Source organism: Salvelinus alpinus, chromosome 2, assembly GCF_045679555.1.
Source record: "Salvelinus alpinus chromosome 2, SLU_Salpinus.1, whole genome shotgun sequence".
Taxonomy (NCBI): Eukaryota; Metazoa; Chordata; class Actinopteri; order Salmoniformes; family Salmonidae; genus Salvelinus; species Salvelinus alpinus.
The window spans coordinates 75,289,092-75,301,737 of NC_092087.1; the positions used below are offsets into that span (position 1 = coordinate 75,289,092).

A 12,646-nucleotide genomic window follows, 5' to 3' on the forward strand; every position below is an offset into this window, starting at 1 on the left:
GCCAACGTGAATTTGACATTGTGACATTGATGCTATGCTAATTCATTATTATGCTACTGTAGGCTAGCTAGTTCCTAGACTGAAAATATGTTTTGATGAATGGCAGTCAACACATATAGTAGTGAGATGAGAGGCAGTACGGTAGGGCTCTCCTTTCTTTTTTAAAGTCCTACATTCAACGTGTGAAACATGCTCCCTCTATAAAAAATTGCCAATACCATACGAAACACATTCACTTTTATGTGCCAGCTCAATGGAAGTTGCCCATAGTTTTAGCAAAGAAACTTTATAGATCAAGCTACCGCAACTGTTCAAAAGAAAATAATCCCACCCATCCACCTCCATGGAATTCGGCCATAGTTTAGCAAAGAGACAATTCAGGAGCCATTTTCTTCAAAAGGTCACCTGACTTGACAAGAGGAGGAAAAACAGTCCTCTAAATCCCTATGTGACAGGGTCCTGGTGAGCGACTGCCATTATCAGCTGCATGTGTGAGCTGCCACGGCCGTATATCACTGCCTACCTAGTTGGGGCTGATAGAAATTGGTCAGGTCTGTGTGCGTGGAAAGAGTGTGTTTGCTTACGCAAACGTGTGTGTTTGTGTGAAAGTGTATGCTCACAAGCATGGGCGCGTGTCTATATATGGATCCATGAACATGCCTGCTTGCACTTGTATGTGTATGTACTTGCGTGTGCTGTGAAAAGGCAAATGAGAAACTAGTTTAGCCCTGGTCTCTCTCGCCCAGGCTGGCAGACACCACATGGCTTTGACAAGGCCCAGCTCCCCTATACATTCAGCTCCCAGGCTGGCAGACACCACATGGCTTTGACAAGGCCCAGCTCCCCTATACATTCAGCTCCCAGGCTGGCAGACACCACATGGCTTGACAAGGCCCAGTTCGCCTATACATTCAGCTCCCAGGCTGACAGACACCACATGGCTTTGACAAGGCCCAGTTCGCCTATACATTCAGCTCCCAGGCTGACAAACACCACATGCTTTGACAAGGCCCAGTTCGCCTATACATTCAGCTCCCAGGCTGACAGACACCACATGGCTTTGACAAGGCCCAGTTCGCCTATACATTCAGCTCCCAGGCTGACAGACACCACTTGGCTTTGACAAGGCCCAGTTCGCCTATACATTCAGCTCCCAGGCTGACAAACACCACATGCTTTGACAAGGCCCAGTTCGCCTATACATTCAGCTCCCAGGCTGACAGACACCACATGGCTTTGACAAGGCCCAGTTCGCCTATACATTCAGCTCCCAGGCTGACAGACACCACTTGGCTTTGACAAGGCCCAGTTCGCCTATACATTCAGCTCCCAGGCTGACAGACACCACATGGCTTTGACAAGGCCCAGTTCGCCTATACATTCAGCTCCCAGGCTGACAGACACCACATGGCTTTGACAAGGCCCAGTTCGCCTATAAATCCAGTTCTGAAGAAAGTCAGATGTGGTAAAAGAGCAGAGAAATTAGAAACAGAAAGGCTGCTGGATCTCGTCACACATAGGCAGTTACCAGAGTGGAGAGAGACTGTGGAGGAAGAGAGAGAGAGACCAGAGAGAGAAAACGAGGGAACGTTCTCATATGTTCCAACCAACTACTGTCCGTGTGTCAACATTTTCCAGGAAACTCACTCTGTCCAACTGCAATATGGACAGAAGCTGGTTCTTTCTCTTTTCTCTTCTCTCTCTCTTTCAGGACAGTTGTTAGTAGGAAGTTAGTTGGTGTTCCCTCTTTCTGGCCGTGCCATTTAGCTTCCAGACAGACAGACTTCCAGACTTCTCCCAGAGACGAGAGAGGACATCCCCCTTGGTGAAGACTCAAATCAGGGTTTTCCCATTCACACAGTGGAATCCAATTGGCTTGGCGGCTCAATTAGGTTCCAAGAGATGTATCATGGGATTGAGCTGTTTATGTGGTATTGTCTGGTGTTGACCATGTTTGTTGTGTCTTTTCTGTTTGTTGGCGGGATTTGCTGTGTTTTGTGTGTGAAAAATCAATAAAATGTTTAATGTAGTCTAGGGTGTTCCAGCGGTCTAACAAGTAGTAACACTGCAATAACAAGTACTAACACTGCGATAACAAGTACTAACACTGCGATAACAAGTATTAACACTGCGATAACAAGTACTAACACTGCGATAACAAGTACTAACACTGCGATAACAAGTACTAACACTGCAATAACATGTACTAACACTGCGATAACACGTACTAACACTGCGATAACAAGCGCTAACACTGCGATAACAAGTACTAACACTGCGATAACAAGTACTAACACTGCGATAACAAGTACCAACACTGCGATAACAAGTACTAACACTGCGATAACAAGCGCTAACACTGCGATAACAAGTACTAACACTGCGAGCATGGGTTCGAATCTGACCCACCACTTTAGCAATTCCTCTCCTCCTATAAACTTCTTTATCTATCCTGTCCAATAAACACAGAAAATATGAAAGTAGTGGGACGGCCACACCACCTAAACAATGAGCTAATCTTAACATGCAAGAGCTTCTCTTGGAAGCATTCATGTCTTGTTTGATTACAGTGGCTAACATTACCATATTACATCAACTATGAATGTAATAACCATTGCTAACGGTCAGTTATTTTAAATGCCTATATGTTCTGAAATAGCTATCTATCTTGCTTGACTGTACTGCACGTGTATGGAATACATTACAGTGCAGGAGGACTAGAGAGAGATTAAAGGGGCAATCTGGGATTCAAACAACAACAAATAGACCATATTTTCCTCGAAAGGTTATGAATCATAGAACATGGAAAATGTGGAAAAACAAGTGTCATTCTCCAGCAGGGATGGGACGCGGGCGGGGGGGCAGGGCAGTAAGGGGGGTTGGGGGCAGCTGTAAAAATGAAACAAGCTAAAACAAGACATGTAAAAGGTGGGTCGTCTAATGAACTACATATTGACCACCATCTGAACAGACAGTAGAGTAGAAAGCAAAAGGGAGGGCTGCTGTTTCAACAGGTTTAAGTCATCATGGCAGTGTAATTGGTTGCAGGGACCCGTGTGTGTGTGTGTGTGTGTGTGTGTGTGTGTGTGTGTGTGTGTGTGTGTGTGTGTGTGTGTGTGTGTGTGTGTGTGTGTGTGTGTGTGTGTGTGTGTGTGGTGTGTGGTGTGTGGTGTGTGTGTGTGTGTGTGTGTGTGTCCACTGGGTTCCCACACACCAGACTAAAAACCGTGCTTAGGCTGAGTTCACTCGACCTCAAACAACGCAGTAAAAAGACATTTAGAGGAATACTCTCACGAGTGCTCATTTCCTGTCTAAGTACGATCCTATTATTGTTCAGGTGCCTTGTCAAAACTAAATCAGACCACTTTTTAGGCAGCCTTTGACTAGAATAAACACTAGATTCTGTGTCCGGGTTGTGTCCTGACAGAAATGACCCAGTTTGCTCTACTTCACCGGATTCATGATGTGGAACTAAAGATAACTATCTTAAAAGGTCAAAGAGTGACAGCTGCAAAACCTTCTTAACATTGACAGTACTCCTGCTGGTTTAACCCAGACAGTAATGAGTAGTCTAATTACAGTTCCACTGTGTTGTGCTTTGGTAGAACATAGGTTGGGTTTAGCAGAGTGGAGTGCTTTCTCCCGCTTTCCCTCTCTCTCCATCTCCCCCTTTCGCTCAGTGAGAATAAGGTCACATGGAAAACAAATGCTACAGTAATTGTGCAGAGCATACTCATCATTGGCTGGTAAACGCCTAGTAGGGAGAGAAAGATGGAGATAGAGAGAGAGGAGAGAGAGATACAGAGACAGAGAGAAAGAGAGAGCAGACATTTGGCCAGGGCTTCAAAGCGGGGAGTAATCCACACACTTCCCCGTCCAAAACCACCACAGAACCTTTCCTGTCACTTTCTTTATTTGGCCTGATGGAACGGAGAAACGTTTCGTCAACGACACTTCAAACGTGCCTTTGAGGAAACCAAGGGATCCCGCGACGCGATTGTGTTACTCATTTCATTGTTTTGCCATAATGAACAACAGATCGGATGTGTGATATGAGCTCTGAGTTGGATGCGGCTGAGCCCGAGTCAGGAAGACAGAATATTGAATTGAACCACAATGTGCGCTTTCTGCAGAGTAAGCAGAACTGAGGGACACAGAAAGCGGAGGCTTAAAATAGAACCAGAACAATTACGGAGGCTCAGGAGGTCCAAAACGAGACTGGAGAATCAGGCCTAGAAGGCAGAGACTATTCTCATCCTTATATCTAATCACCCCCTTTTTCTTCCCAATTGCGTGATATCCAATTACGATCCAACTACGATCGTGTCTCATCGCTGCAAGAGGCAAAGGTCGAGTCATGTGTCCTCCGAAACATGACCCGCCAAAGCGCGCTTCTTTACACCCGCCTGCTTAATCCAGAAGCCAGCCGCACCACCGTTCAACTGACGACCGAAGTCAGCCTGCAGGCGCCCGGCCCTCCACAAGGAGTCGCTAAAGTGTGATGAGCCAAGTAAAGCACCCCAGGCCAAACCCTCCACTAACCTGGACGACGCTGGTCCAATCATGGGCAGCCCTATGGGACTCCCGGTCACGGCCGGTTGTGACACAGCCTGGGATCGAACCCGGATCTGTAGTGATGCCTCAAGCACTGCGTAGCAGTGCCTTAGACGGCTGCGCCACTTGGGCGGCCTGAACGAGATTATTTAATTAGGGAAATTGAAATGAAATCCCATCAAGACCTCCAAGTCGATACAGTATATGATATGATAAACGCCTAGTTAGGCCTTAGGGATATGAATTTGATGGATGCGGTCAAACGAAGAGCAGGCAAAAATCCCTCTAATGACATCAGAGTCTTTTAATAACAAGTTCCTTTGAACACATTTTCATTCCCTTTGTGTGAACTTAGATTGAAAAGATGGTGTAGCTAATTTGCAATGTAAAGAGACATGAAACATCCCATGTATAAAAATCACCCAAGACGGGATACATCAAAGCATCGTCTGATCAGTTCTAACTGAGGGGAAGTTATGAGGACACCCGATTCCTCAAGCTGGTTGGTTCCTTCCTAGAAAGTCACAGTTTATGTCGAGGCCCCAAATCTTTATTGACAATGTCTAACGGAACGGGAGACAGAGAAACTCACATCCCACTGTGGAGATGATGTTACCTTGCTTTAAGTTTTCATAAATCATGGGGGTTTGGTTACTGTTAGCTGTGTTACAAGTGTAAGGGGATAGCGTGGTGGAAGGAAGTTCATTAGACCGTGTTGACTAAATATCACGCTCAGCATGCCTGGGCTATGTCCCCAGGCCTTGAACTTGAACCGCTGTGTGTGTGTGTGTGTGTGTGTGTGTGTGTGTGTGTGTGTGTGTGTGTGTGTGTGTGTGTGTGTGTGTGTGTGTGTGTGTGTGTGTGTGTGTGTGTGTGTGTGTGTGTGTGTGTGTGTGTGTGTGTGTGTGTGTGTGTGTGTGTGTGTGTGTGTGTGTGTGTGTGTGAAAGACCCAACTCAAAGCTTCCTTCCAGCTAAGTACCCCCTGGGTCATGCTTATTGAAACAGGCTGGCCATTTCAAAGCATGGGAGGTGCGGCTAACGCTAAGCTAGGTTTAGCCATGCATATCACCTCACTAAACATGCTAATGGCAACAAGCTCTATTTTACAACATGTAGGTGAGTCTTTTTGCCAGCTATGGCCTTTCATGTGACCCTATCTATACAGGAGATTCTAAAGGGCTTAAAGGTAACCTCTCTGTTGAGTCGATTGACGTTGATTAGCAACTCTTGTGCCTCTGGGTGAAAAGCTACGCTAAGGCTACGGGTAGCATGTATAGTATGATTAATAGTCTGCTACGCTATCTCTTGGCTTATAAGTATGACTTCCTGATTGAAACTGGCTAGCCATTTTTACAGCCTGACCAGGACATCCTTTAAGTTAACCTAAGCTAACCTCTCTAGCGCTAAACGCTCTTTGATTGAAACCGTCTGTCTGATTTGATTGGCTAGAGTTGAGGCGACACAACTTTTAAAGGAATAACCACTGTATAGGTATTGGCTATGTGAGACTACAGATGTAGGATCTTAATTTGAGCGAGTTTGCTACAGCAGGAAAATAATCATGCAGCAACAGAAAATTACAATTATTATGTGGATTATAATTAATATAATCAATTGACGTTTTTGTAGGGGTTGATACATTTTCCGTAAGGGAAAATCAAGTCTGAAATTTCAAAGTGGAAATTACAAACTTCAGAAGCCTTTTTAAACCTCAAATACAATACAAGGTTCTGTATGGAAAGTTATCCTGCGACAGAGTGATCAAATTCATATCCTACATCTGTATGACCTCTCGTGTGTAAGGCCTGTCTTCAGCAGCCCTCTGGCCAAGATTCTGACGGTTTACAACCTTATCGGCGTGACTGAAGACAGAAGAGCAGGCTAGGCTGTCCGTTTCAAATGTAGCCTCAAGGTGAGACTAGCGCTAAACTAGCTGTAGCCAGAGTGAAGGAGTGTAGGATTTGACACAAATGGTGTTCCTCCCTACGTAAAACTTGGCCCAGTGCTTTCCCATATTAAAGCTGGCCTACACAGGGCCCCAGGCCAAGGCAAACAACACCCACAGCCCAGCCCAGACCAAACTCAGTCAAAACTGGGTACATTTCAGGAAAGACTATGTGGGTTAGTGTGGACACAGCAGGCAGTGAGAGAGGGGAGGTAGGGGTGGTGTGTGTGTGTGTTTGAGCCTGTGTGTGTTTATGCGTGCGTGTTTGCATGTGCGTACATAATTTCACGCATGTGTGTGAGTACGTGACCATGTGTGTGAATGTGTGTCTAGGCGGGTTTTGCACGGTAAGCGTGCCTAAGCTCTTTAGGACTATGGTGACAAATTCCCCGTTCAACATGGCAAAGATCGCATAGAGAGTGAGGCGAGGGGCAAATGTCTTCTCCGGCTGGGCTTGTGGGCTGAGAGAGAGAGGCACAGTAACCCAAAGGGATCTTGTTTGCTGCGTAGCATCACAGTCCTCCTGCAAGATCCATTAGGCCGGGGGTAAGGACACAGAAAATAGGGGAATTTTCCATATTCAGCCACAGTATGGAGCCACAGAATGGAGGCCCAGTTGCATTGATTAACCAGTCATTTTCGTGCAACTATGGTATCAGAACTCTAACAGAGCCAAAACTGAAAAAAATAAAGACCCGACCTACCAGTCTTCAAAGACTATTCTATATAATATACATTTGATATCATTCACCTATATCATGGTGATAACAACTTTGTAGGAAGCACAATAAACTGATTGCTCCATATAACGTCTGGTCACACATGCAAGTGATGTGTTTCCCATCTGAGACCTCTTCCCTCCAGACTCTCTGTGATTTCCCATGTCCAAGGAATGACCGGAGTGGGAGAAAACCAGGACACTGGCCCATACATAGCCTCCACTCCTCCTTTTCTCCTCCTCTTTCCCTCCTTTCAAGAGGATTCTGGCGTGTCCTCCTACTTGCCCTTCCATAAATCTCTCTTTACTAGATAGTAGCTCGTAAATCTCCGGACAGACAGTCAGACGCATATCTCACAGCCAAAACTCATGACATCAGCACACACACACACACACACACACACACACACACACACACACACAGACACAGACACAGACACAGACACAGACACAGACACAAACACACACACACACAAACACACACACACACACACACACACACACACACACACACACACACACACACACACACACACACACACACACACACACACACACACACACACACACACACATTGTACAGTCTCACGTAGCGATACTGGTGTCTTGTTGACACTATACAGTGAAACAGCTGCCGTTGAACTAGAGCGCACGCGGCCGATAACTTCTCGCAGTAGGGGTAGGGTATAACAATAACATCCGACTCGGGATTAGGAACCCGCGACTATCGAGGTAAACAGTGCATGAAGCGGACAAAAACTGATGCTACAGTAAAGTGGTTTACTGCAGTGGATGTTTTGTCATTGGCTGTTGCTTGACCCGAACCATTCCTAACTGCATATGATATACTGTTTAGAGATTGTATGGAGAGGAGAATAAAAAGCAGAGTCTGGATAAGATTGGTAGAAGCTAACTTAAAAGCATAAGTTGTCATAATGCCGAGATGCATGGGGTGAGGAACATTAAAGCAACATTAAAATAACATTGAAGAAATAGGGGGTCTAGTAAATTGGGAGATTGCAATGTTAAATTACCGTCTGTGTTTCTGCGATCAAAATGTCAAAGGACATAAACAAGCAGAGCTGTGGCGACTCCAAGGTCGCAATAAAGCGCTGAAAAAGTGAAAGGGTTTCTGGGATATACAAGGCACTAGGACTTCTTTGGCTTAACGGTGGAGAGATATGGAGACGTTTGAGCATGTTTACAGTATTTTGTTTGTTTTTCCTGCACTTTTGTACTGAAACTGTCTGAGATTTTATGGATCTTTTTCAGGTTTAGTCTGTGCACTAGTTTGTATATGAGCGTTCAGCTCCGGTGACAACACAGCTTGTTTTCTTATTTGTTTTTATGTTTTTGTATTGAAACTGTCCCGAGTACTGAATATTTACGGATCTTGTCCTAGTTTAGTTTTAATGTGCCCGATCGTGGGGGTAATTGGGGTTTCCAATGCAGTGTGTCAGTGCCACCAATAATTGTATAATTATGGCGTGGTTTTGGCATACGCACAGGCAATTAACTTGAATATTCATGAAACAAAACATATAATGACTCTCACTCTAGCGTGTGACTCTTACAAAATCTCTGGGAATCGAAGCCTCATCAAGTCACATATCTCTCAAAACATAACTCAATGCAGCTTAAAGGTTGACAGAACGAAACCTCACAAAAGAGACTGAGAAGAGAGACTGAAAAAAACATTGCATTTCACATTTACATTTTAGTCCTTTAGCAGACAATCTTCGCTAAAGGGACTTTGGACGATCAGTTCATAAGATAGTTAAAACAACCACATCTCACATTCATTGCGGGACTACACTTCCCAGCGTTCACATTTTCTGATAAGATTAGGTTTCCCCTTAGCCATGTATGACATTGAATACATTGAATATTCACAAAAGAAGATCAGCATTGCAAAAACATCTACACCTCTATTCCCATACGGAGTGTGGCGGAGCTGCCGCGTTGGCCAGCGCGGACAATTGTCTCACTGTACTGACAATGAATGGAATGGGAAATACAGCAAAAAGCTGTTGAAACAGCCTGATGTCAAAAACACATGGGGCTGAAAGAGTAGGGAGAGAGAGAGAGAGAGCGAGAGAGCGAGAGAGAGAGAGAGAGAGAGAGAGAGCACCACAAGGGGAACGTCAACCGTTGAAGGATAGTGGGTGTCTGGGTCGATTGTAAAACGAAAGAAAAAGAGAGATTCATTAACTTGCATAACGACTCAAAGATGCGTTCAAGACGCTGTGAGAAAACACGCGCGCGCGCGCACACACTCACACACACACACTCTCACACACACACTCACACACACACACTCACTCACACACACACACACTCTCACACACACACTCACACACACACACACACACACACACACACACACACACACACACACACACACACACACACACACACACACACACACTCACTCACTCACTCACACACTCACACACTCACACACACACTCACACACTCACACACACACACTCACACACGCTCACACACACACACACACTCACACACACACACTCACACACACACACACTCACTCACACACACACACACACACACACACACACACACACACACACACACACACACACACACACACACACACACACACACACACACACACACACAAACAACCACACACTCACACACACACACACTCACACACACACACTCACAAACACACACATTCACTCACACACAAACACACACACACCAATATTTGAAAGGAAGATGTGTGTGGATGTATCACTGCCAAAGGGTTTTCTGCTGATGGTAGACTGATAGGCTGTTGTGGTTGTTAATCTTGAGTTGTGCAAGCTGTCAATGGCTTGTTACCATGGCAAGTTAGATCCAGGTCTCGTGTTGCTAAATCGAGTTTGGATGAAAACAAAACATAAAGGGCAACATATTCACATTGACTTTTCCCCCAACCAATTTTTTTCAGGGTTTATACATACTCTGAAACTCTGTAAACGTCTTGCTGTGATTCAACAACTCAACTGCCATGTCCTTGGTTTTTGAGAACATTGTGAAGTACAATGAAATTGGATGCAAACATAAGGGTGACAATAGTACACGCAGCCAGGTATCCCAAGGCTTCCAAATAACAAGTGAGGAATAAAACTGGTGAGGCAGAATTGATCTCTCTGCCTCGGTCTCACTGGCTCTTTCTCCTCTCAAAACTTTGCTCGTCGACCTTTGCCTTTCCAAGACGGAACTCGTAACACATCTCACACTCCACTAAAGTAAAGTGGACTATTAATTATAAGTCTGCATTCCTGCTGCACAAGGCAACAGATTGGCCTCCAGCCAAATGCTGCCACATGCACACGCACAAATACACACACACACACACCTTCACACAAACCCAAGCATGCAAGCACAGACAAACACACACCGACTCAAAACACACACACCGGACTGCTGGCCAAACGGCAAGCCTCCAGGTGGAGCCAAGCCCCAGTTAGAAGACAGAGAGAACGCTTAGGTGAGCGACAGAGGTAGAGAGGGAGGAGGGGGAGAAAAGGGGGGATCCTTGAGGACAAAGAGGGGCAGAGGGAAGGAAACAGAACATGGAGTGACACCATGAGAGGAACGACGGAACGAGGTGCTGACTGTGCATAAGTTGGTGTGTGTGTCTGCGTGTGTATGTTTCTGTTTGTGAGAGAGAAAGATAAGTCAAATACAACACAAAGCAGCATACACAGCATGTAAACACACTACTCACCGCTCTCGCTCTTCTCGATCACGTCCACCGTCTCCCCGGCCTGCAGGCTGATCTCAGAGTTCTCCTGCCTCTCGTAGTTGGCCACCACCACGTACTGCTCCAGCACCATAGGGTCCGAGCTGTCAATGCCTGCACGGGAGGACGGGAAGAAACACGCCGTCAGCCAGCTCCCAGTCCCCACCATGGCACCCCTACCCCGTGGTGGGCGCGAGCGCCCGCCGCCACCGCGCGCCCGGTAACGGTATGCCGCCATAGGCCGAACCCGCTCCGTTGCTCCTCCCCAGCCAATCAGAACGCTCGCTCAGGATATTATCGCTGCATTTTATTCCCAAACGTCTGGCCATATAGCGGAACCTTCCCCCGGCCCACACCAACGGACCAGGAAGCATTTGAAAGAAGTCAAAATGAAAAAGGAGGGATGAAATAAAGAGGGAGAAAAACGTGTTCTCCGTTACGGGGCCTCCATAATCAAAACAAACGTCCGAAACAAAGAGAGACGAAGGGAAGAGAGGGTAAAAGAAAGAGAAAAGGAGGAGAGGACAGGGAGAAGCTGCTGAACCGTCGGGACTGGAAAATAGAAAATGTTTTCCCCTGGAAAATCAGTAGTGTGGCTCGCTCTCTCTCTCTCTCCTCCTCTCTCTCTCTGTTTGGGAGCCTGCCGTTGGACGAGGAGTAGGGGGCTGTACCACGCCAATCAAGGCAGTCAGGCCTACAGGGCCTTAAATAGAAACATATGAGTGGGAGAGAGAGAGAGAGGGAGAGAGAGAGAGAGAGAGAGAGAGAGAGAGAAAGAGAGAGAGAGAGAGAGAGAGAGAGAGAGAGAGAGAGAGAGAGAGAGAGAGAGAGAGAGAGAGAGAGAGAGAGAGAGAGAGAGAGGGAAGAAAACAAGAGTGCGGCATAACCCAAGTTGAAACGTTTTTTTCTTGTGTTTCACATAAACACAGGCCCAGCATCTGTCTCTCTCGCTCCTTTTTTCCCTCTCTCTTCTTTTCATTGTAGCTCCCAATGATAAACTCTTGAGTGCCAGCAATGACTTCATTCACAAAGTTCACGTGGTGTGTGTTTGATTTAAGTCACAAGCACTGTTTGTTGACGTTTTTCTACGCAGTGATATGATTGTAACCCACGCTTTGGGATTTTTCTTCAAATTGTAACTCATTTCCTGCTCTCTAAAAGGCTCTACTTGATTTCTCTTCGTCCTTTTTCATAAACACAATGATGTCTTATCTAACCTGCGTCTGAAGCGTTTAAATATACATCCCATGTATTCCTAAATTGATATCACAGCACTCCAGTAAAGTGAATTACCCTCCACCACTAACTCTTTGTCTAGGATTCAATAGACAAGGGGACGCGATCCGTTGGCCAGTGAATAGCACCATGTCAACACGTGTGTCCCTTTATGACATGTCTGTTGTTTACGTCTCTTTTCCAGGAGCATTTCCAAACGTCACGAGGGAAGAAAAAAAAACACTGGCAGCCATCTTTGTTTTTCTAGGCACCTAGCTAGGTCCAAGGACCTCCACTTTCTGTGCGGACGAATGTGGAAACCAAACATTGGACACGCACACACACACGCGGACATGCATTCTGCGAGTTCCTGTGGAAATTGATTTGTGAGCAGACATAAAGTTAGTGAGGTAGGAGAAACGGTCAAAACAGAAGAACATGCAGGAGGCAGATAAT

General features: G+C 45.9%; 1 protein-coding gene across 6 annotated transcripts in view; it reads right to left on the bottom strand.

Moving 5' to 3' along the window:
* Positions 1–12,646, bottom strand: part of LOC139567741 (SH3 and PX domain-containing protein 2A-like) — a 138,587-nt gene that overhangs the window by 25,240 nt on the left and 100,701 nt on the right. For all 6 annotated transcript variants that reach the window (XM_071389202.1, XM_071389199.1, XM_071389204.1 and 3 more), the window contains one exon: positions 10,961–11,089. In XM_071389202.1, the coding sequence (XP_071245303.1) occupies positions 10,961–11,089 (129 nt within the window). The remainder of the gene's footprint in view (positions 1–10,960; positions 11,090–12,646) is intronic.